The sequence below is a fragment of the Dama dama genome, chromosome 6, assembly GCF_033118175.1.
Source record: "Dama dama isolate Ldn47 chromosome 6, ASM3311817v1, whole genome shotgun sequence".
Taxonomy (NCBI): Eukaryota; Metazoa; Chordata; class Mammalia; order Artiodactyla; family Cervidae; genus Dama; species Dama dama.
Window position 1 is genome coordinate 27,970,495 of NC_083686.1, and position 26,048 is coordinate 27,996,542.

The window sequence follows — 26,048 nt, forward strand, 5'->3', positions numbered from 1 at the left end:
CTGTAAACTTCTAGTAAGCAAAGACTCTTTTACCTTTGTCAGCCCTGGAGTTCCTTGCAGAGTACTTTGACTGTAAAAGGTGCTTAATAAATGTCAACTGAATTGATATTTTTATAATGTGGAAAAAACCCCAGTTTTACTGATTTCTCTAAAATTTTTCATGCTTACCTTTTTGAAACTTTGTCTCTTCATTCTCTATTAAGAGTGACACTGGTTTCCTAAATTACTCTTTAACCCCCAGAAAACTTTTAGAAAACTTACAAACTTGGTAAAGTTGACTCTTCATCATAAAGATGACTCTTCTACTAATAGTCTGCACACTAACATAGAGAGTGCATAAAACAGATAGACTTAATATTATGCTTCCCTCAGTTGGCTGTGCTTTAGGGCTGCACTGTGATGTTATAGGGTAAGCAGCATTTTGTTACCCAAGATCCTCTTCGTTTTTTTACACCAGTCTTTATCACTCGTTAGCGTGTGTGACCATTAGGTTATTTCTCTGACACTTGTCTCCATTTCTCTAAAGTCAGACATAGTAATTGCTTCCTTATAAACCTGAAATGAAGATCAAATACTATAACACAGTTAGAGCTGTCACTCATTTAAGTATTCATGTCCTCCTCCATTGTTGTAGTTGGAGCATCTCTCCCTTGGGGCCAGTCCATCCCTGATCTCTGCAGTCAGTTAGCTCTGCTCTCTGCCAGCTTCTTCTGCAGAGCAGCTTTTGCAGTCTCCCTCTTCATCCCTGACTAGTGGGCTTTTTCTTATTTCTTGATTCTACTTTTTCCTTTTGTGTCTTGTTAACTCAGTTTTTTATAATGGAGCTTGGTTTTTAGAGTTACTGAACTTGTGGGAGATTATGCCAGTCCTTTTTGCATTTATCATATGACATAATATATATATCATATATGTAGTCTTATTTTAATTAGCAGTAATCTTTGATTCTATTACCCTTATAGCTACTGTCATTTGTTCAACTTAATTCTCATCTATTGTTTCCTAGTCAAGACATCACTAAGGTAGAGAATGCAAGCATAAGTAAGACATATTCATTACCTTCCAGGAATAGATAGTCCCATGAGGGTGACAGATACATAATTGCACATTTTCTGGTAGCCACATTTAAAAAAAGCAGAAAGAAATAGGAATTAATTTTAAGGCTATATTTCACATAATATATCCATAATATTGTTTAAACATATAATCAATACTAAAAAGTTACTGAGCTATTTTACATTGTTACTTCATACTGAAGTCTTCAAAATTTAGTGTGCGTGTTATACTTACAGGTTAGAGTGGTCAAATCATAAGTCATAAACTTTCCTGACTTCAGCACCAAAAGCCTCTCATCCCAGAAACCTCCTCCATACTGGGCAAATCCAGGTGGCTTGCCACTCTATTTCTAAATATATATCTCAGTGTAACTTCATTGGAAATACTTGATTTGCATTTAGACTTGATTAAGTGACTGAAAAAGTAGGTATCATCATTTAATTTGCCCCAGACATACAGAAAAGCTTTCTAATAACCAAATTATCAGTTTTTTAAGTTAAAATTAAATAAAATTTAAAATTCAATTCCTCAGTCATTCTAGCTATATTTCAAGTACTAATAGCCACATTTGGCTAGAGTTTTTTTTGTATAGCATATACAAATGTATAGTATATACATTTTTTTTTTGTATAGCGCCGGCTTAGAGTAATAAAAACATGAGGACTTAACTCACTGAATAAGTATTTAAGCCATGATAGAGTGTGACCACTGGTAAATCCAATATTTGTCCCTATCATTGGTAGAAGTCAGAAGTAAACTGTATATTAACAGTGTCATCACGTCTCAATTACAGGTCTTTGTGTTTCAAAGTACTCTGTATCTTATGTATATTTTTTGTTCCTTTGACTTTTTATGGGCTTTGTTCCTTGAATGCAGTTACTTGAAAATCGTGTTTTCATTTCAAGACTTGTTTTTCAGCTTTCTTAGTCGAGTCCAGAGTAGCTAATTTGGCCCAATGGCTGAGGATTCTTCTTGATATTCTGTGTGTTTTGAGGGTCTTTCTGCTCTGCTGTGGGAATCAAACCATTCCCAGTCCTGTTTAACCTTTTGGTGGTGTTCAGCCCCTTCTCGTGGTCTTTCCCTGACCTCCAATAATTTTCCTTATGCACATGTGCTGATCAGAACTCGGCTGAAGACTCTAGGGGAGCCCTCTGTGGATCTCTGGAGAACCATCTGAATGTAGCATCTTCCTCCCCAGTAGTCTGCCCCATGAATTCTATCTACCTTCACTTCTCCAAACTCTTTTTCAATTCCAGAGAGACTGCCAGACTCTTTTTGGGTACCCTTTTCCTTCACTTTAGCCTGGAAACTCTCCAGGCAATACAATAAGTTAATCATTTCTGTCTGCAGTGATCAGTGTCACATATTGCCTATCATTTCAATAACCTTCCTTTTTTGTTTGGAATGAGAAAATAAATCTTGTCTGTGCTACTCCATTTGTGTGTAGAAGAGAAAGTGAATCCACAGTAGTATTTCTTAAAACATGTAGCTGAAAATAGCATATGGTTAGAAAATCATACCTTTTTTCTTGCTTGCTTTAAGAATTGCCCATAAAGTTCAAATATTAGTCTTTATTTTTAAAAAAATCACAAATTACCTGCTAATGGGGAGAAAAAGATTTACTGTCCAGTTATTTGATACGGTCGAGTGGTATATGTGTGGGTGTGTATTTGGTATATGTACATATTATGCAATTGATGTTAACATTTTTAACTGTCTATGAACTAATCAATAATTTTTTACAGACTGAGAGTAATCATGACACAGCGCTAACGCTTGCCTGTGCTGGTGGTCACGAGGAGCTGGTACAAACTCTGCTAGAAAGAGGAGCTAGTATTGAGCACCGAGACAAGAAAGGTAGACAAGAAAAGTTCATTAACTTTCTTCTGAACTTGTATCTACTACTTGTAGTCCTATATTGATGCTTAGATGGAATAGAAAATAGCACTGTTTCTTTGCTTAGCTAAGATCTTTATTTTACTTCAGGTTTTACTCCACTCATATTGGCTGCTACAGCTGGTCATGTTGGTGTTGTTGAAATATTGCTGGACAACGGTGCAGACATTGAAGCCCAGTCAGAAAGAACCAAGGATACACCACTATCTTTGGCTTGTTCTGGGGGAAGACAGGAGGTATTGTTGTTCCCAAGTATAATTTCTTTTCCTTCTTCCATTTAACAAATATATGGTTTAATTTATATGATTTTGTAGGAACAGTGGACAGACATTAAGATTTATCACAGTAATGAAACTATTAGCTTTTTGTGAAAGGATAAGAATTTTTTTTTTTAAGGATAAGAATTAATGTTAGCATAAGCTGTCTTGCCAAAAAAAAGCATACATTGTATATTATCCTACTCATCTAAAAGTACTAACTGCCATGGAAATCTGTCTATACTGCATTCAGACTAATAGAATGATTAAGACATCGGAAATCAAGTCAGCAAGCTTCCCATAAGCAGCGCCTATATTCATTCATCTTTTCCTCTCCCAAAGTACGTAGTATGAAAAGTACTTAAGCTCAGCCTCTGTGGCTGTCTACATATAAGATTAGTACGAGATTAAGAGTGTTCAATTTTTCGTTGTTTTGAGTAATTTTATCTTTTAATTGTTCCCCAACCCTTCTTAACTCTGAAGGTTCTTGGGTAATATTACATAATCTTTTAGCTTTTTTTAGCTAGAACAGCTGGTGTACTTAGGTGTGGACTGAAGAACTTATAAATTTACTCACTTGTGTGCCTTCTTTGGGCATTTAATAATCAGTTGGATAACCTCATTTTAAGTCCATTTTTTAAATTCTGTTGTATTCACCAGGTGTGCTGTCTCTTTGGATTGATAACTTTTCAACAGGGAATTGTTGAATCTTATATTTAGGAAGCACTCTAGGTCATTCTCTTTTTCTTTTTATTTCACCATTCTCATTATCTTATGTATTCCTCAGTGGAGGTGATTCTACCAGTCAGAATTGTAAATGTTCTGTTTTTGAAATATAATGAATAAAATTGTGACTTATTTTCGATCACTATGTGATTTGAAGAGCTTCCCAGCAGATCTATATATCTCAATTTAAACTTCATTGGAAGTACTTGATCTGTGTGTGTGTGTGTGTGCTCAGCCACTCAGTCTTATATGGCTCTTTGCAGCCCTAAGGGCTGAGAGGCTGAGTGCGCGTGCACACACACATGCACGCACACACACACACACACACACGTGAGCACACACGCGCACACACACACACGGGCTGAGAGACTGAGCGTGCATGCACACAACACACACACGCACACACCATAGGGGAAGGGAGTAGCTGATGGATAAAACACAAGTTAGGAATTAACATATCCTCACTACTATGCATGGAATAGATGACCAACAGGGATCTACTATATAACACAGGGGACTATACTCAAAATTTTAGAATAACCTATAAGGGAAAAGAATTTGAAAAAGAAAGAATTGTATATGTATATAACTGAATACATGTGTATCTAGTGTATATGTGTACACATAACTGAATTACTTTCCTGTGCACCTGAAACTAACACCCGGTAATCAACCATGCTTCAATAAAAAATAAAATTTAAAAAGAAAGTGGTTAAGAATGTGAACTTAAAAAACAAAAAGACAAAAAAATAGTATAATAGACTAAAAGACCCTGAATGACACTTAAGTAAATGCTAATATTCTCAACTATCAGGGACTGTAAATTAAGACCCAGTGAGATATCACATCTACTAGAATGGCTAAATTAAAGATCAACAGTACTAAATTTTGCCAAATTGCCAAAACTAAAAACAGTAGTGATGTTCATCAATAGAATAGATAAACTGGTGTATTCACTTATTGGAATGCTGCACAATACATACAAATTCCTCTCAAACACTGTGTGATTCATTTATATGAAGATCTATGGTAAATGAAACTAGCCTGTGGGTAGAATTGACTGGGAAGGAACATGAATAAATAACAAATGGGAGGGAGATTCAGGAGGGAAGGGGCATGGATATACCTATGGCTGATTCTTGTTGATGTTTGACAGAAAACCACAAAATTCTGTAAAGCAATTATCCTTCAGTTAAAAAAATAAAGTGGAAAAAATAGCAGATTTAAATGAGTTTTATCCATTTGTCAATACCCAGTGAATATACAGTTTAAATTTTGTGCATTTATTTAAAGTTACAAAAAGAAAAAGTTACAGATTTCACCTAAAAAAAAAACACCTGAGAAAAGAGGTTAGTTAATTGTAGTCTTGCTGATGTATTTAAGGGAAGTTGCAGGTGTCTACACCTTACTTAGAAACAAAATTTATCAATGATGGACAGACAAGTAACTGTGATAGAAAAGTAAGCATAGTAGAATATTAATAGTAGAATCTAGATGAAGAGTATATGTAATTTTTTTCAATTTTTCCATGTGCTTGAAATATTTTTGTAGTAAAATGTTGGGGAAAAATAAGTATTAGCTTTATTCCAAAAATTTTTTTACATTTAGTTTTTAAGGACATTTACATGTACAAATGAAAAAATCTTCTATAGATCACATGAAGTATAGATCTTTCGATGAAAATACTGTCGTTTCAACAGATTGCAAAATGGATTTTACTTATCCCTTTGTTGACTTCTAAGACCTTTTGCTTTTCATTTGAGACTGATTTTGTGCAAAGGATGAAATGACTTTCCCTTTCTTTTATTATAGACAATATATCAGAAAAAAAGAGAAATCATAAATATACACCTTGCAAATTGTCTCGCCATAAGAAGAAAACGATTTTTTCCCTTTTCTTTTCCCAGGTGGTGGAGCTGTTGTTAGCTCGAGGGGCAAATAAAGAGCACAGGAATGTTTCTGATTACACACCTCTAAGCCTGGCTGCTTCTGGTGGCTATGTGAACATTATCAAAATATTACTAAATGCAGGAGCTGAGATTAATTCTAGGTAAGTTTTAGTCTCTCTCTCCAAGTCCCTTAAGAGTGTTATATTAAAGATACTTGTAGAACAACACTTCTTTAATGCCATATTTAGGAAATGCCTACATTACAAATTTAGAATTCAGATTTAAGTGTTTAAAATTATTGACATACAACTTGAAAAAATGATCACTTACTCTATTTCTTACGGAATTGAGTAACTTCACTTTAATAATGAGTTAATTTGTTTTTAGTCCAAGTCATTGTACAGAAAGTATTCTGGTTCTGGGTAGTAAAGGATTTGAAGTGTGTTCTTAAATAAGTCTACAGAATAAAGATTCTTAATCTTCAATCATGAGATAGAATTCTGTATTATCATTCAATTTTTCCAGGACATTTAAAAATGTGTATTTTTTCTTCTGTTCTTCCCATACTTCCACCCCCAGAACTGGTAGCAAATTGGGCATTTCTCCTCTGATGTTAGCAGCTATGAATGGGCACACAGCTGCCGTTAAGCTCCTGTTAGACATGGGCTCTGACATTAATGCTCAAATAGAAACCAATCGGAACACTGCCCTTACCTTAGCCTGCTTCCAAGGAAGAACCGAAGTGGTTAGTCTTCTGCTTGATAGAAAAGCAAATGTGGAACACAGAGCTAAGGTAAGAAGAGCTCTGAGATTAGCCTATGGGTTTATTTCTTTGACATTTAAGGTATATACTAGCAATATGCTTATTATAATTCTAGTACTTTATAGTAATAGTCATCTCTTACATATATATTTATATATTTAAACAAAAACCATTCTGTATGACTCATTAAAATACCTTAGCAAATTTTTTTTTTAATCTTCGAGAAAGTGCTTTCTTCTTCTTTTTTTTTTTTTTTAATTGTTTATGGCTGTGAAAGGTGTATCTGTGGCACGTGGAATACTTTTTGTGGGCATGCAGGGATCTTCATTGCACATGTGGGCTTCTCTCTAGTTGTGACCCATGGACCTAGTTGTCCTGCAGCATATGGAATCTTAGTTCCCTGATCAAGGAGCGAACCCACGTCCCCTGCATTAGAAGGTGGATTCTTAAGCACTGGGCCACCAGGGAAGTCCCAGCAATAGATTTTTGTAGGTAATAATGACATTAGGGTTGTCAACTAAAAACTATATACTATCATGAAAGAGAAGAGAGGGAACAGAGCTTCCCCGGTGGCTCAGCGTTAAAGAATCTACCTGCAGTGCAGGAGACCAGGTTCAGTTCCTGAGTCGTGAGGATCCTATGAGGAGGAAATGGCAACCCCTTCCAGTATTCTTGCCTGGAGAATCTCATGGACAGAGGAGCCCGGCAGGTTACAGTCCATAGGGTCACGAAGAGTTGGACATGACTAAGTGACTGACACTTTCATTTTCATATGCCAAGTACTTTCATCGTTTTTTCCCCCCCACAAATTGACATTAGGCAGAATCATCTGCTCTCAGTAGATGTCACTGTAACTGAGAGAGGTTAGTAGTGTCAGTGTTGAAATTTAGATGTGAATTTTTGTAACAGCTATATCATATTGTTCCCCCAAATTATTATTAACATTTTGGTACTTTGTAGTCTCTTATGTGTTGTTTTTTATTTTTCACGAAACCTAGACTGGCCTCACACCACTAATGGAAGCTGCCTCTGGTGGTTATGCAGAGGTGGGCCGAGTTCTTTTGGACAAAGGTGCTGATGTTAATGCCCCTCCAGTGCCCTCCTCGAGAGATACAGCTTTAACCATAGCAGCAGATAAAGGGCATTATAAATTCTGTGAGCTCCTCATTGGCAGGTATGATGTGACCATACTCCACATGTGATATGGGGTTACTAGTGATTACTATTCTCTGTGCAAATTGTACTATTTAAAAATCAGATGTGATTACTTCTATTAACAGTGTATTTTTTTTTTTTAATTTTTTAAACCTACCTATGTTATTTTCCACCCATCCAGAGCTATGCTGCATTGATTTTTTCAGTGCAACCTAGAAATACTTTACTTCCTTTCTTGTCTGGGTATGCACTTTTGAGGTACTATAACAAGCTGTTGCATCTCCCACATAGTTTTGCAGAGATGTCACAATAATACGTGTAAGCCTGGCAATAATCTAGGCCTCACCATTGATTTTCTTGTTCTTTATGGTAATTAGGGCTTTTAAGTGCAGTATGGAACTGTTGAAGATATAAGATAGAGTCCAGAATGTTTTTTATTTTAAGTCACTTAGAGGTTGCCTGCCAGTCTTTCAGGGTTGCTTGTCTGCTAAATTGGATTTCTACTTTAACCTTCTTAAAGACTCTGGCATGGTGTCCTAATAGTAGTATTTAGTAGTAGTTACTATCAACTACTGTTATTTGCCATGAGTCTTACTCACCATGGTGCCCACTGAGTGCTAAACCTTCATGTTATTTTAGGATTCATTCTTTTCCAAAACCACGTAATATAAATACATGAATACAAGTAATCTGAAAGATATAATCACCTCATAGGGTACTGTTTGTGCTCTAGGATACTGTTTAGTATATTATGATATTAACAGGATGTATCTTCTTATTTCTCTAAAAAATTTTTACATTGTCTTAGGATTTGAAATCAGAATTATGCACAAAGAATGAATTATTTTTAATTTAAAATAAGAAAAGCAGTTATTGTATGGTTAATTTTGATTTAGTGGCTTTTAATTTGATGAATGGAAGTTCTTTGTAATCTAGTTTTGAGAGAAATACATTTTAGTCCTGTGTATTTTTAAATAATTTTTTTCCTTTAAAGAATATTTTCACAAGTTAATAGTTGATTTTTATTATTTTTTGTGTCGTTTCATTTGAAAGTGATATTTGTGTCATTCATTTAGGGGAGCTCATATTGATGTACGTAACAAGAAGGGGAACACTCCATTGTGGCTGGCAGCAAATGGCGGACACCTTGATGTGGTTCAGTTACTGGTGCAGGCAGGTGCAGATGTGGACGCAGCCGACAACCGCAAGATAACGCCTCTTATGGCGGCGTTTAGAAAGGTAGAGTCTGTCATCCTCATCCACTTGGGTGTTTTCACTTAGACTGGGAAGCTCATAATTTAATTACCACTGAAGACCCTCATTTTAGGAGCTAACAGCAAAGGTAAAAAAAGTAAGATGATAAGCAAATAATCACTCTGACAGTAACATTGAAAATTAGATAATTGGTATCCCAGAAAACTATCAATAGTATCTGTATTGGATGTCAAAGCTAAGTAAACTTTCTAAAATTGTTCTATGTAGAATTTTCAAAATCTAGTTGCAGTCTTACTCTTTTGCAAAATATGAATCCAACTAAGAGTAATTAATTACTTATTTATGGATGACTGTTTTCTTGTATTAGCACACAGAGAAAAATTTAACTTAAATTGATTTTAATTATTCACATTAATTTCTAGGGAGAAAAATGAAAATTCAGCTGCCAATATTTGAAACCTTCAGAAAAGTAGAAATAAATTTTGTGAAATTGAAACTTTCTGTAGTGCATAGCATAGAACTGTATATAAGTTACTTGATTTAATGATTTGGTTGATCTCCTAAATGCAGGTCTGATTTGTTATTTGGAAGGCCAGTTTATTATTCCAGGGATTATAGTTTTGAGTTTTCTCATTCCATAGGTAAAATCTCTTACAGATTCCAAATTATTTTGTTGTATTGAAAAGTTGTTTTTAAAAAAATCATCTTTTCCTTTTTTTTCTTTTTAATCTCTCTTGTTCTTTATACCATCTCTTCCCTGGGTGTTCCAGGCTACCTTCCCACTGACTCTGAATTTTTTTTCCTCGATAATCATACTTATTCTCAGTGACTAGCTCCCTCTTCAAGCAAGCTAGCATATCAAGTTTATCTTCCTAACCATTTCACTCTGTTAGTATCCTCTTCAAGAAACTTCCTGTTTCACCAGTCTGTGTAATCCTCTGAAATCGAATCTTTGTTACTCAGAGGCCAGTCGAGTGCCCTTTGAGCTCATCTCCCACTGAGTCCCTTGTGTGATTTTCTACTTGCTTGGTGTGTTTTCTGTCACTGTCTCTCATATCACCTTTGTTCTCATCTCAGGAATGCCCATGTCCTTCCTTAGTTTTCTAAAATTACCCATTTCTTGGGTGCAGTGTAAATCTCCCCGTCTACAGAAGGTCTTCCCATTCCATTTGAGCTCACATTGAAATACCTTATCTCTTAAAGATTATAGAAATTCTACAATTTGCCTATTACCTTTATCATTTATTTTGACAAATATATTGTTATTACCTTAACATATAACATGCATATACCTCGTTTTCAAATAGACTTAGCTCCTTAAGAAGGGCACTTATCTTTTATACTCTTTCGTTACTCATTTCATTACTTATTTTCTTACTACCTACTGTGTACAGTTGTACAGATTCCAAGTATTGCATTTTGTACAAAGTGTAATAATCAGAGATCCACAAACAAAATTAGGTAACTGAATTGTCCCATATAAATATTTTTTAATACTGTAGAAGTGTTAGTGAGGCATCAAGCAAAGGTGCGAATGCCATTTAAGGTATTCATTAAAAGATACAGGTAGTTTTTTAAAATTAATTAATTTATTTTAATTGGAGGATAATTACTTTACAGTATTGTGGTGGTTTTTGCCATACATCAACATGAATCAGACATGGGTGCACATGTCCCCCCATCCGGAATCCCTCTCCCTCCGGAATCCCTCTCCCACCTGCCTCCCCACCCCATCCTTCTGTGTTGTCTTAGAGTACCGGCTTTGAGTGCCCAGCTTCATGCATTGAACTTGACTAGTCATCTATTTTACATATGGTAATATACATGTTTCAGTGCTATTCTCTCAAATCATCCCACCCTCGCTTTCTCCCAGATAGTCTAAAAGTTTGTTCTTTATATCTGTGTCTCTTTTGCTGTCTTGCATATAGGGTAGTCGTTACTGTCTTTCTAAATCCCATTATATGCATTAATATACTGTATTGGTGTTTCTCTTTCTGGCTTGCTTCACTGTGTATAATAGGCTCCAGTTTCATCCACCTCATTAGAACTGACTCAAATGTATTCTTTTTTATAGCTGAGTAATATTCCTTTCTGTATGTTACCACAACTTCCTTATTCTTCGTCTGCCAATGGACATCTAGGTTGCTTCCATGTCTTAGCTATTGTAAACAGTGCTGCAGTGAACATTGGGGTACGCGTGTCTCTTTCAAGTCTGGTTTCCTCGGTGTGTATGCTCAGCAGTGGAATTGCTGGGTCATATGGCAGTTCTATTTCCAGTTTTTTAAGGAATCTCCACACTGTTCTTCATAGTGGCTGTACTAGTTTGCATTCCCACCAACAGTGTAAGAGGGTTCCTTTTTCTCCACACCCTCTCCAGCATTTATTGTTTGTAGACTTTTTGATGGTGGCCATTCTGACCTGTGTGAGATGATACCTCTTTGTAGTTTTGATTTGCATTTCTCAAATAGTGAGTAATGTTGAGCATCTTTTCATGTGTTTATTAGCCATCTGTATGTCTTCCATCTGTATGTCTTCTTTGGAGAAGTGTCTGTTTGGTTAAAAGATATGGGTAATTTTAAAAGATGAAGATGAGAAGGAAAAAAATAAAGGCAACAGAAGAAATGTACTGACTATAAACATATGTTTATCCGTCTGTTTAGAGGTGTTGTGTCAGTAATAGTATAGATTAGAGAAAGTAGAGATTCTCTTGAATAGGGTCTAAAGATTTTTAACATAGTGAATTTTATCAACAGTAAATAATATAACCATCATTCAAGCTTTAGGCAAGTGTATCTTATTTCCTTTGCCAAGTATGTCTTATTTCCTTTGCATTACCTAGTACAGTACTGTCCATTCAGTTTTTATCTGAAAAAAAGAACAAAATTGTTATTTCTACTCTTTTGATGTTTAAAATTGAAATAGGATGCTAAGTTCTAATGAGTTAGCTGGGGCAGGGGGGATGGTGAGGTTTTTCTTTCACACATATGTATTTCTTCATACTGACTTTTGGTTTTCTTCTTTAAAATTCAGAATGGTTTAGACTAACACTGACTGACTAGAATTTTAGCTCAAATTATTCTGTATCTTTTCAGGAGTTGGAATGAAAATGAACAGTGTAGATTTATCTAATTCATTAAAACCAAAGCCTGTCTCTTTTTCTGTTTGTGTGCTCAGTTGCTCTGTCATGTCCGACCCGCGACCCCGTGGACTGTATGTAGCCCGCCCGGCTCCTCTGTCCATGGAATTTTCTAGGCAAGGATACAGGAGTGGGTTGCCATTTCCTACTCCACTTTTTTATTTGAAATGCCAATAATACCCAACTTAACTCTTTATTTTGTGGCACTAATGTCAATGAAATTATTGTTCAGACAGACTAGATTTACTGAATTCTGATAGAGTTTGTTTTCAGTCTGACATTGATATTTGTTTTTTAGGGTCATGTGAAAGTGGTGCGCTACTTAGTCAAAGAAGTCAATCAGTTTCCATCAGACTCTGAATGTATGAGATACATAGCAACGATCACTGATAAGGTAATACACTGATTAAATTCATCCCCACTCTATGAACTTGGGATCCCTTTGGCTTTTATATATTTGTATATTCCACATTAAGAAAATAAGCCTTAGTTTGAGCAATAATGTGTGGCATATAACTATTTTCATTTATGTAGTATTTGGGAATGAAGTATGCTATTTAAGAAACTCTTCAGATTATTTACGTACCTTTGAAGTAATAAAACATTTTCTATGATAGAATTACTTTAGCTTTTTAGATAGTACTTAAGCTAATTCAATTTTAATGTTGATAATAAACAACCTAAGACAAATTATTGTTACTATTCTTTAGTGATATAATCTATCCAGACTGATAACTCTTCTGAGAGGAACAAGTCCATGAATTTTTTTTATTCTTAAACAAAAATTAGCATAGTGCTTTTACTTATGGTCAAGAAAACTCTTAACATGTTCAACATAATATAAAAATCAGACTGTCGGGTTAAGAATGAATTTGCTAGGATTTTTTGCAGCAAAAGTAGAGAACATAAAATAAATCTCTTTAGAATTCTAATTGAAATCAAAATATTGGAATGAAATCCGAAGACATGCCTCTGAAAAATGTAAAAATGTCTTTAATTTTCTCAGTTATTACATGCCAGCAACTTTTCTCATTAATTTTTGATTTAACATAGCTAATCCACTGTCTTGCCTGCCTCTAGATTTTTTTCATGAGAATTAGTATTCCTAGATATCATTGGTCTCTATGTGGGGGGACAGAGATTGAAAATAAGACTTTATCTTAGTGTGGAAATATCCCTTTCCTGTCAAAAAGTGTGTTCTGAAAATGAAATCAGAGAAAAGTCTATAAATATTGTCTTTTATGAATGATTCTAGCATAAGAAGTTACAGAAACTAAGTATTTGAGAACAGTTCTTGCCAAATAAGTATTTAAAAAATTTTTAAACCTGTTTTCTTTTGTTGACATTGCCCTTTTCCTTTAGCCTGTTAACCACCTACCAGATTATTGCAGCTCTATTTGCAGTATGATTTCTCATATTTAAAATTATAGGACTAAATAATTTTAAAACCAGTCAAATGGATATTATTTTGAAGAACAGTAGAGGCTCTTTGCTTATGTATTTTTAAAAATATGCCATTTAAATTATGTTTTTATTTGCACCCTTTTTGCCCTACTATTGATCTTTATTGCTTATGTTCATTCGAGTACCTTATTTACCATTTTCATGTTTTCAGGAATCTCTCTAAATGTTAATTATTTTGAGGTTAGAAACATCTTAATTTTTTTGTTTTAGGAGATGCTGAAGAAGTGTCACCTTTGTATGGAATCAATAGTACAAGCCAAAGATAGACAGGCTGCTGAAGCAAACAAAAATGCCAGCATTCTATTAGAGGAGTTAGACTTGGAAAAGGTAACCTTTTTACATATGAAAAATATTATCTACTTTTTCCTTTCTGCTTTTCTTCCTCCTGATTTGTAATCTGTGGTTTTTTGCTTTGTTTTGCTTTTGTTTTAAATTATGTAATGGTTTTCTCTCCAAGTTTGGCTCAACTGGTAAAATTATGAGTATTTTAGATATTGTTATATCATTAAAATAGTTTTCTTTCTAGTTAAAAACAAGGAATTGCATTGATGTGGAATTGAGAGAGCCTAGCCTCTAGGGCTCAGTTATCTCAACAAATGTTCTGTTAACCCCCATCCAAATCTCTTTCAGCATACTACAGCATCATCCCCATTATTCCTGCAGGGAGTAAAATACTCCAAACATTGTATAGTTTGGACAGTCCCATAGCGGCTGCTTTACTCTCTGTTCTATCACTAACTGTCCTCTAGAATGTAATATTATAGACATAGTAATCATAGCAGGAAATGAATTGGTTGGTATTAAATATTATAGAATATATATTCTGCCATGTTTTATCTTTTTTAAAAAGGTTAAAAATGCTATAAAGTTTAACACGCAGTTTTTAAATATGTAGTGATAGTGGGGCTGGAGCACTCACCACTCCCCCATGCAGTTGAAAATCCATGTGTAACTTTAGAGTTGGGCCCTACATATCTGCAGTTTCAAGTCCATGGATTTCAACCAACTGCAATTTGTGTAGTATTGCAGTACTTACTTATTTTAAGGAGTTCACATGAAGTGGGCCATGTTGAAGCCCATGTTGTTCACAAGTTAGTTGTATATTAGAATATTTTTCATTAGAGTCAGGTACATTCTTTTTGTTTATACTTGATATGTTAAGTTGCATATTTCATCTCGCATGAAGAAAATAAAATTATTTTAAACATTTTTTTTCTAAAGTCAATGTGAAAGTACTCTATTTTCTGAAAAAAATATATTTAATATTAAGGTTTTTTTATTTTAAAAAATTTTCTATTTTATATTCTGATCAAATAAAAATTAGCTTTTTCTTGGCCACTTTGAGGTTTTAATTGACTATGAACACATTGTTATAATCACTGTAACGATTGTTATAGTGATTGTTACAGGATATTATAATACACTATTATAGTAGTATAATATCCTGAGAACAGATTGTTGTAATCACTGTAATGATTACTTTACCTGTCTGGAAGTTAAGAGAGGCTAGCTTCTATAATGCTCAGTTATCTCAACTAATGTTTTCTTAATCCTCATCCAAATTGACTACATTGATCCTGGACCTTGTAATTGGTTGCAAACAAATTTATCAGAAATACCAAATGCACTTGGAAGACATACATGACCAAGGCATAACCAGCTAGTGAAATATGACCAGTTGCATCTGGTATTTATTTAATGTTTACTAAAATACCAGGCAATATGTAGGGTCAAATTATATGAGAGAATATAAATTATTTCAGTCTTCTCTATAAAAGTATTATTACCCTCATATTACAGGTAGAGAAACTAAATCTATGGGATGTGAAGTAACTTACCTAATCTAGGATAGGATTTAAATCTTTTTTTATTCTAAATTCCCTTGTTTCCTTGCTCCCCTTAATTGAAGTCAGCCTGTGTTTTAGTGCTTCCTCCTTACAGTATTATAACATCCTGTTTTTGCATTACTCTCTCATTTTTAACTGTTAGAATCTCTAAGTATGATTTAATGATATTATTTCTTTTTGCATTGTTATAAATCTTAGAAGGGCTTCCTTGGTGGCTCAGTGGTAAAGAACCCTCCTGCCAATGCAAAGGACACAAATTTGATCCATGGGTCAGGAAGATCCCCTGGAGAAGGAAATGGCAAGCCACTCTAGTATTCTTGCCTGGGAAATCCAATGGATGGAGGAGTCTAGAAGGCTGCAGTCCTTGGGGTCACAAAGGAGTGGGACACGACTTAGCAACTAAACAAAAACACAGTTGTAGAAAGCATCCTTTTTTTAGCTGAGACATATATGTCTGTTTTTAAATAAAATTTTTGTTTCATCCCTTTGTTGTTTATACATTACATGAAATACATTTAGGACTACACTGCAAGCCTGTGGATTACAAAGTCAAACAGCATTTAGGCACATGTGCAGTTGTGCATGTCTCTTCTTAATCAACGTGAATGGGTTTTTCTTTGTTACAGTATGTGCAGTGTAAACTGTGAACTCTGCAAAGTTGCCTCATGTTTAAGTCTCCCTTTCACATCTTTCTACTCTTCTTCCCTTCTTTATTTTCATGTTCTGATATTCTAAATACTGCATTTTACTTGATTGTCTGTCTCTACCACTAGAGTGTATGAACCACAAAATGATGCCTGGCATGTTAGTAAACATTTGTTGAGCACATAAATATCCATGTATGTGAAGATAGTATACTTTAAAAATAAATCAAAGAATCATGTGAATATAATACTCTAATACTTTCTTTTCTCTCAATAACTGGAAAATATTGTCAGTTAATAGTGATTTATAACTGCATAATATACTACATAGTAAGTTTCCAGTATTGTCATTACATATAATGTTGTAATAAACATTATTATACATATTTTGTTACATTTTGGCACTTTTATTTTTATGGAATAAGTTTCTTTCTTCACATGAGTCAATATATTTTAAATTTAATGCTTCCAAAATATTTCCCTAATACCGTCAGCAATACCTAAGTGTTATTTTCTTGAATTCTTGCCAGCCTTTCTTAACCTTGATGTTAATGCTTTCAGAGCCTCAGATTTAAAGCAATTCAAAAGGAACTTCTTTCAATGTCATTGCATCTCTCCCCATAATATTAATTCTTAATCATAAATTAATTAGATGTAAATTATTCCACATGCATTGATACTTTATAAACAATTTTGAATAAGGTTGGTATATAGATATAATTTTAGATTATGGAGGAGACTCTTGAACTGCAGCTTCTTTCTAGTGTATTTGGTAAATTATCAGATTCAGATGTGTTAGGGTTTGGTTCACTATTTTTTACTTAGGATTTACATCTGGAAAAATACACCTTTTTGCCATATGAGACTTGGTACATTCTGGCTCCACCATTTCTGATTTAGAAACGTCATTGAAGTTGGTCTTGTCTACTTTAACTTGGATGTTCTACATGGATAACTTACTGCTTGCGGATGTTCTACGTGGATAATTTATTACTTTGATCAACCTTTCTAATTTGAAAATGTTGGTTAATAGGTTTGTGAAGATTGATACTCAATACTGCTTGTTTTATTTCTCAGATTCCCTTATCCTTATGCAGCAAACGTTTGATTCACTGACTGTTTACTGTGTGCAAGAGTTCATGCTCTGGAGCAGTTCCTCTGGTCTGACTTTGGAATACTTTGGAATACTGGTCTGACTTTGGAATACTTGATCTCTTAGGACATTAACAACTAGGTTATGTTTTGGGCTGTTAGAATCCATGGTGGATGTTATTGGTAGCATTTTTAATGTTTTTACCCCTGTACTTTATCACTTCTTATTTCTCCCCTTTATAAACTTTCATTAATCTTTTAGGGAATTATGTAGGGTATATTTTAAAAATATTTTTAATGGATGTTTTCTTTTTTGTTTGTTTGTTCTTTTGCCACTGCTGAACCGATTCATATGCCCACCTCACAATCACCGTTTTATGCATTTCATTCTCTGATTATCACCTCTTTTCAGCTTTACTCCCTCTAGAGTAAAGCTGCCTCCAACAATCCTGAAAACATTCTGTCTACCAATAAATAGTTGGATCCATTTATAATGAAACCCGTCACTGGCCTGACACTTCTTTCTCCTTATTCTTACCTCAGGCCTAGTAACTGTAAGTTTCTAAGAGGGGAAAAAAAAGCATCAATCTTGAGGACTAATTTTACTTTAAATTTGTGACAGTGAACCCTTTAATGTCCAGGAGTCATACTATGTATTTCCCTAGTTTATTCTGCCACTCATCTAGACCATACTTTCTTTCTCCTTTATCCTGTGACATCTAGTATATCCTCTTTTTCAACCTCAGTTGATGATCTTGCATCCTACTCCAATCAGTGAGAAAACCGAAGCACCAGAAGAAAACTGCCAGAGACTTCCCCTGACCCTGTCTTCCCAACCCACCAACCCCTATACCCATATACTTCCTACCAGTTACTGGATAAACTTGTTGTAACCAATCCCTCCATTTGTGAGCTAGATCATATTTTCTGTCTGCTATGGCTTACTCAGAAACATTGTTGTAGCAGTTCTCTTTTCTTCTATATCATTTTGCTCTCTTTCCTGAGTCATCCTCATCGTCATGCAGATGTCTTTATCCAGTCTTAAGAAAGCTTTTGATTTCTCCAGTACCTCTCCCCTGCCCCTGTTTCTTTGGCTGCAAGCCCATTTCTTTGCTCCCATTTGCAGCAGAACTCCTTGTCTACTTTGGTAATTTCCAATTCCTTTTTTCTTGAATCTACTCCTGCTAGGTTGTCACTCCCTCAGCTCTACCAAAACTATGTTTTTATGGTCTCCAGGGACTCTCATGTAGCTAAAGCCAATGATTACTTCTCTATCCTTATCTTACCAAACCTAGTAACATGTGATATACTCTTTTTACTTGACCTCCATTACATTACACACTATTGGTTTTTCTCAGTCGTTCTGAGTATTCCTTCTGTGTCTCTAGTTCCTCCTCTTCTCTCCTCTTAGTTGGTAAGCCATTTAGCTTTTTACAGGATCTTCTTTATCCATTGATCATCTCATCCTGCTTCTTACCTTTATATAATAGCTGATCTGAAATCTATAGCTTTAGCCCAGACCTCTTCCCTACACTCCAGTCTCTTATATCCAGCTAGCTACTCAACATGTCCTTGTGGAAACCTAATTAAACATCTCATACTTAATGTCCACATATGAACTCCTGATCTTTGCCTACTCCAAACCCACAATTCTATAACTGTTCAGACTAAAAATCTTGATATGATCTTTGATTTTTCTCCACTGTGTTGCAAAATCGAGGGACCTTTGCCTTGGATGTCTCTCTGAAATCCTAGTCACTATTCATCACTTCTCACTCTGGTTCAAGTCACTAATATCATCTCTTACCTTTATTTCCACAGTAGTCATTTAACTAATCTCTCTGATTCCATCACTGCTCTGCAGTCTGTTCTCTGTTTAACACTTAAAATGATCATCTTGTATCACTGAGACCAGATCACTCTTTTCCCCAAAACCCTACAGTACCATTTCACTCAGAGTAAAAGAAAGTTTTTAAAATGCCCTGTGGGATGTGTCTGGTGGTGAAAGTAAAGTCCGATGCTGTAAAGAGCAGTATTGTCTAGGAACATAGAATGTTAGGTTCATTAATCAAGGTAAATAGGATGTGGTCTAACAGGAGATGGCAAGAGTGAATCAGTGAACTAAATATGACTGGGAATGGGTGAATTTAATTGAGATGACCATTATATCTACTACTGTGGCAAGAATGCCTTAGAAGAAAAGGAGTTGCCCTCATAGTCAACAAGAGCCTGTGATGTAGTACTTGGATGCAATCTCAAAAACAGCAGAATGGTCTCGGTTCATTTCCAAGGCAAACCATTCAACATCACAGTAATCTAAGTCTATGCCCTAACCACTAATGCCAAAGAAGCTGAAGTTGACTGGTTCTTTGAAGATCTACAAGACCTTCCAGAACTAACACCACAAAAAAGATGTCCTTTTTATCATAGGAAACTGGAAGGTAAAAGTAGGAAGTCAAGAGATACCTGGAGTAAAAGGCAAATTTGGCCTTGGAGTACAAAATGAAGCAGGGCAAAGACTAACAGAGTTTTGCCAAGAGAACACACTGGCCATAGCAAACATCCTTTTCCAGAAACACAAGAGACGACTGTCCACATGGACATCACCAGATGGTCAGAACCAAAATCAGACTGGTTATATTCTTTGCAGCCAAAGTTGGAAAAACTCTATACAGTCAGTGAAAACAAGATTCAGAGCTGAGTATGGCTCAGATCATGAACTCCTTATTGCCAAATTCAGACTTAAATTGAAGAAAGTAGGGAAAACCACTAGGCCATTCAGGTATAACCTATATCAAGTCCCTTATGATTATACAGTGGACGTGACAAATAGATTCGAGTAATTAGATCTGTTAGAGGGCCTGAAGAACTATGGATGTAGGTTTGTAACACTGTACAGGAGATGGTGACAAAAACCATCCCCAAGAAAAAGCAATGCAACAAGGTAGAATTGTTGTCTGAGGAGGCCTTACAAATAGCTGAGAAAAGAGAAGCGAGAGACTTCCCTGGTGGCCCAGTGTCTTAAGACTCTGAGCTCCCAATGCAGGAGGCATGGGTTTGATTCCTGGTTCGGGAACTAGATCCCAAATGCCACAGCTAAGACCCAGTGGAGCCTATATATATAATAATATATACATACATATATATATGTGTGTGTGTGTGTGTGTATATATGTGTATATATATATTTTTTTTTTTTTTAAGAGAAGCGAAAGGCAAAAGTAAAAGATATATCCAACTGAATACAGAGTTCTGAAGAATAGCAAGGAGAGACAAAAAAGAAAGCCTTCTTAAGTGAATAATGCAAAGAAACAGAGGTGGCAAGAATATACAGATGAACTGTACAAAAAAGATCTTAATGACCCAGATAACCACAATGGTGTGGTCACTCACCTAAAGCCAGACATCCTGTAGTGTCAACTCAAGTTGGCCTTAGGAAGCATTACTACAAACAAAGCTAGTGGAGGTAATGGAATTTCAGCTGAGCTGTTTCGAATACTAGACGATGATGCTATTAAAGTTCTGCCATCATGCCAGCAAATTTGGAAAACTCACCAGTAGCCACGGGACTGGAAAAGGATTTCACTTTCTATCCTAAAGAAGGGCAATGCCAAAGAATGTTGAAACTACCACACAATTGTGCTCATCTCACATGCTAGCAAGGTAATGCTCAAAATCCTTCAGCCTAGGCTTTAACAATATGTGAACTGAGAACTTCCAGATATACAAGCTGGATTTAGAAAAGCCGAGGAACTAGAGATCAGATTGCCAACATCTGCTGGATCATAGAAAAAGCAAGAGAATTCCAGAAAAACATCTACTTCTGCAGTATTGATTATGCTAAAGCCCTTGACTGTGTAGCTCACAACAAACTCTGGAAAACTCTGAAAGAGATGGGAATACCAGACCACGGTACCTGCCTCCTGAGAAACCTGTGTGCAGGTCAAGAAGCAACAGTTAGAACCAGACATGGAACAATAGACTGGTTCCAGAATGGGAAAGGAGTACATCAAGACTGTATATTGTCACCCTGCTTATTTAACTTATATGCAAAGTATATCGTGTAAAATGCTCGGGTGGATGAAGAACAAGCTGGAATCAAGATTCCCAGGAGAAATAGCAATAACCTCAGATATGCAGATGATACCACCCTTATGGCAGAAAGTGAAGAAGAACTAAAGAGCCTCTTGAAAGTGAAAGAGGAGAGTGAAAAAGCTGGCTTAAAACTCAAGATTCAAAAAACTAAGGTCATGGCATCCAGTCACATCACTTCATGACAAATAGATGGGGAAACAACGGAAACAGTGACAGACTTTATTTTCTTGGGCTCCAAAATCACCGCAGATGGTGACTGCAGCCATGAGATTGAAATTCGCTTGCTCCTTGGAAGAAAAGCTATGGCCCACCTAGACCGCATATTAAAAAGCAGAGACATTACTTTGCCACCAAAGGTCCGTCTAGTCAAAGCTATTGTTTTTCCAGTATTCATGTGTGGTTGTGAGAGTTGTACTATAAAGAATGCTGAGCGCCGAAGAATTGATGCTTTTGAACTGTGATGTTGGAGAATACTTGAGAGTCCCTTGGACTGCACGGAGATCCAACCAGTCAATCCTAAAGGAAATCAGTCCTGAATATTCATTGGAAGAACTGATGCTGAAGCTGTAGCTCCAATACTTTGGCCACCTGATGCAAAGAAGTGACCCTGATGCTGGGAAAGATTGAAGGCAGGAGGAGAAGACGACATCAGAGGATGAGATGGTTGGATGGCATCACTGACTCAATGGACATGAGTTTGCGCAGGCTCTGGGAGTTGGTGATGGACAGGGAAGACTGGCGTGCTGCAGTCCATAGAGTCGCAAAGAGTCAGAGACAACTGAGCGACTGAACTGAGAGGAAAGTTGGGTACTTCTGGAAGATCAGCAAAAGTTTCTAGGAGGCAGATACTATGCAAACAAATTCTGTATCGCCAGTTTCCATTTTTTATTTTTTCCTGAAATCCATCTGCTTGAGAAAGTATCTGATTTTCTATAGATTCTCCTTAATTATTTATCTTTCCAAAAACAAAAGTCTTATCTCTTACCCAAGAGAATGTAATTATGGTGCATTGCCTTTCAAGGTGGCAAAACCTTTCAGTCACCCTGAACAGGGATTATTTCAAAAGAGAGGAGGAGTGACTAACAAAGGTTTGAGACTGAAAAAATGAAACCAGACTTTTTCTCAAGAAACTTAAGTCTGATTTGGCTTATAAGCTTGTCTCTAAGCACTGGTTTCATTAATTAGGCTATTGTGACATTTTCCATAAACTGAGTGTCATTGTTTTGACATGTATTTAAAATGCTCATAAAATATAGATAGCTTCCCAGGTGGCACCAGTAGTGAAGAATTTGCCTGCCAGTGCAGGGGTGCAAGAGAGGTGGATTTGATCTCTGGGTCAAGAAGATTCTCTGGAGGTGAAACTGGCAACCCACTCCAGTATATCTTGCCTGGAGAATCCCATGGACAGAGGAGCCTGATGGGCTACAGTCCATGGGGTCGCAAAGAGTCTAACATAACTGAGCATGTGAGCACAGCTCAGTGTTCTGTAAATGTATACTGTTGTTAATTTACCCCCACCCTGGATCTCACCACATGAGTTTGCCTGTTTCCTTTTACTACCATAGTAATCAACTCTTGCAGTGGAAAGTGTTAAACCTATATTTTTCTACTAGCGGTAGACATTTTATAGAATATATTCTTAGGATAAGCAGTTTGTAATTTTCATAGAAGGCTTTCAAATTACTTTTCCAAAAACTTTAATATTTATACCAATGGCAGTGTGGGAAAGAATTCATTTTCCCAAACTTTTGCTGTCTGATAACCTCTTATAATTTACATTTCCATAGTGACTATGGAGTTATATATATCTTTATCAATCATCCATTTTGAAATTAGGTCATCTTTTATCGTTAATTTGATCTTGACATTTAAAAATATTATCTTCTCTTTACAGTGATTTGAGTATGATTTTGATCAAACAGTGAGTTGAACTAAGATAACTTTGAATTTTATGGTATCCCAGTACCTTTATGATGAATGACATTATGTGACAGCATTTTTCCAATGAAAATTCCAGTGTTATAATTCTGTTTTATTGATTCTTTAACAGTTAAGGGAAGAAAGTCGAAGGCTGGCTTTGGCTGCCAAACGAGAAAAGAGAAAGGAGAAGAGACGAAAGAAAAAGGAAGAACAAAGAAGAAAACTAGAAGAAATTGAAGCCAAAAATAAAGAAAACTTTGAACTCCAAGCTGCTCAAGAAAAAGAAAAGCATAAAGTTGAAGGTATTTTCTCTAAATCATCTAATTTGTTTCATATAATGCTTTCTATTCAAAATTATATTTCATTTAATATAAGTAACTTAAGATAATATTAAATATCAATGAGTCAAGATAACAGTAGATCTTTTATGTTATTAAACCCTAAAGTATTTATATGCCCTTTTTATTTATTGGCTTCATCCCAACTTTCTATTGTAAACAATTCCAAACCTACACACAAGTTGAAAGAATGATAAAACAAACACCTGAATACCCTTCACATAATTTAAAAATAAACATTTTACTATATGTGCTTTATCTTTTTCTCTAAGTATATATACATATTTTTTTCCCTAAGCTATCTGAAAACAAATTGCAGATGTCTGACATTGCACCTGGAATAAATACATAAAATCATTAAAAAAATCATCAATACTTCCATAATTTCATCTACAGTCAAGACCATGTTCAAATTTTTCTTAAATGAGGAAATTACTTTTAATTACTTTCTAACTAAAAATCATTTGAGGTGAGGATATTGTTAGAAAGAACCATTGTCATTAAACCACCAATATGTATGGTGTGTATGTGTGTATTTCCCTCTCCTCCAGTCTTTTATTTTGAAAAATTTCAGGCTACAGAAAAGTTTAAGAGTTAGTATGATGAATACCTGCAAGTCACCTAGATTCATATAACATTGTGGCACGTTTATATTTTTCCTTTTTTTTTTTAATAGTCTTATATATGTTGTACACATCATACAGAATTACCCCTATATACTTGAGCAATATTTCCAAAAAAATAACATTATTTTACATAATCACAATAACATTATTACACTTGAGAAATTTAATAATTATGAATAATATGTAATATATAGTACATATTCATTCCCAAAATATCTCCAAATTTTTAAAAAATGTTTATGTATTTGTCTGCACCAGGTCTTAGTTGCAGGACACAGGATCTTTTTTTAGTTGCAGCGTGTAGAGTCTTTACTTGCAGTATGTAAGATCTTATCTGTGGCATGATGGATCTAGTTCCCTGACCAGGAATCAAACCTGGGTCCCCTGCATTGAGAGTGTAGTGTCTTAGCCACTGGACTATCAGGTAGGTCCCCTGAAATATTTTTTATAACTTCCTAGTATACGTTGTTTAGATCTTAGGAACAGAGAGGAGAATAGATAAATCATATCCATCTCATTACTAATGAATGGTCGAATGAGTGATGGATGACTTTATCTAACAGTAGTAGTAAAGTAGGTTCTCGGTTTATCTTTATCAAGTGCTTAAAGCTAAATATATGCCAAGAACACTAGAACTTGCTAATTCGGTATTACTGCTTCTACAGATGAGCCTGAAGTCTTGACAGAGCCTCCAAGTGCCACAACCACTACTACCATAGGTATATCTGCAACCTGGACCACTTTGGCAGGTTCCCATGGTAAAAGAAATAATACCATAACTACAACCAGTTCAAAGAGGAAAAACAGGAAAAATAAAATTACTCCAGAAAACGTTCAAATTATATTTGATGATCCACTACCAATCTCATACAGTCAGCCAGAGAAGGTGAATGGAGAGTCCAAGAGCAGCAGTACCAGCGAGAGTGGAGATAGTGATAACATGAGAATTTCCAGTTGCAGTGATGAAAGTAGTAACAGCAACAGCAGCCGAAAGAGTGACAATCATTCACCTGCCGTGGTCACTACCACTGTGACCAGCAAGAAACAGCCATCAGTTCTGGTTACATTTCCCAAGGAGGAGAGAAAATCTGTTTCTGGCAAGGCTTCAATAAAGTGAGTTCCAATTTTTATTTTCACAATTTACAGTATCGTTATGAAACACTTTATTGTTGAAACTTTTAGTAAAGCAGTCAAATGAACAGCGGTCAAATGAAAAAGACAAAGTAACTATGTGTCTTTGTTCTAAAGAAGGCACAATTCTTTAAATTAAAGAATTACTATGAAAAAACAAACAAAAAGAAGAATTACTATGTAATTTCTTCATTTGGATTCTTAAACTTAACCCATGACAAGCATCGGTTGTGGTTTTTCAGAGATTGTTATTGTATTTCAGTTCCCCTATATTTGACCTCTAGATTATATCTTCTTAAAATTGCCCCTTCATATTATGCCCAGTATTGGAAAATGAAAAATAAATTTCTCATTTATTCATCATAGTTATTCAAAAAATAAAGAATAAAATCATGTATTAGTTTACTGTTTTCATTAAAAAATTCTTCATCTGTTCTATATTTAATGTGTGTTTTTCCTCCTTGTTAAAGATTGTCAGAGACCATCAGTGAAGTGACCAGTAATTCTCTCTCCACTTGCACAAAGTCTGGTCCATCTCCCCTTTCCTCTCCAAATGGGAAATTAACAGTAGCAAGTCCCAAGCGTGGACAGAAGAGGGAAGAAGGATGGAAAGAGGTTGTAAGAAGGTAGTTGATTATTTCTTTGTTTTTCTCATTCTTTTTATATGTGCTCTATTTCACAGAGAAGTATAGTCTACCTTAGGATTAAATTCCCCTAACTATTCGAAATGCTGCAAACAAACTGGTGGCCCAGGGCTGCCAAGGGAGACAACCTATACTGTATTTTATATGGAAAAAAGTAT

General features: G+C 35.4%; 1 protein-coding gene across 9 annotated transcripts in view; it reads left to right on the forward strand.

The window, feature by feature from the left end:
• The window catches only part of ANKRD17 (ankyrin repeat domain 17), a 160,367-nt gene that overhangs the window by 110,933 nt on the left and 23,386 nt on the right, over window positions 1-26,048 (forward strand). For all 9 annotated transcript variants that reach the window (XM_061145803.1, XM_061145804.1, XM_061145805.1 and 6 more), the window contains 11 exons: window positions 2,799-2,910; window positions 3,040-3,185; window positions 5,840-5,982; window positions 6,401-6,614; window positions 7,583-7,758; window positions 8,816-8,978; window positions 12,389-12,484; window positions 13,765-13,881; window positions 23,282-23,453; window positions 24,781-25,228; window positions 25,717-25,872. In XM_061145803.1, coding sequence (XP_061001786.1) covers window positions 2,799-2,910; window positions 3,040-3,185; window positions 5,840-5,982; window positions 6,401-6,614; window positions 7,583-7,758; window positions 8,816-8,978; window positions 12,389-12,484; window positions 13,765-13,881; window positions 23,282-23,453; window positions 24,781-25,228; window positions 25,717-25,872 — 1,943 coding nt within the window. The remainder of the gene's footprint in view (window positions 1-2,798; window positions 2,911-3,039; window positions 3,186-5,839; window positions 5,983-6,400; window positions 6,615-7,582; window positions 7,759-8,815; window positions 8,979-12,388; window positions 12,485-13,764; window positions 13,882-23,281; window positions 23,454-24,780; window positions 25,229-25,716; window positions 25,873-26,048) is intronic.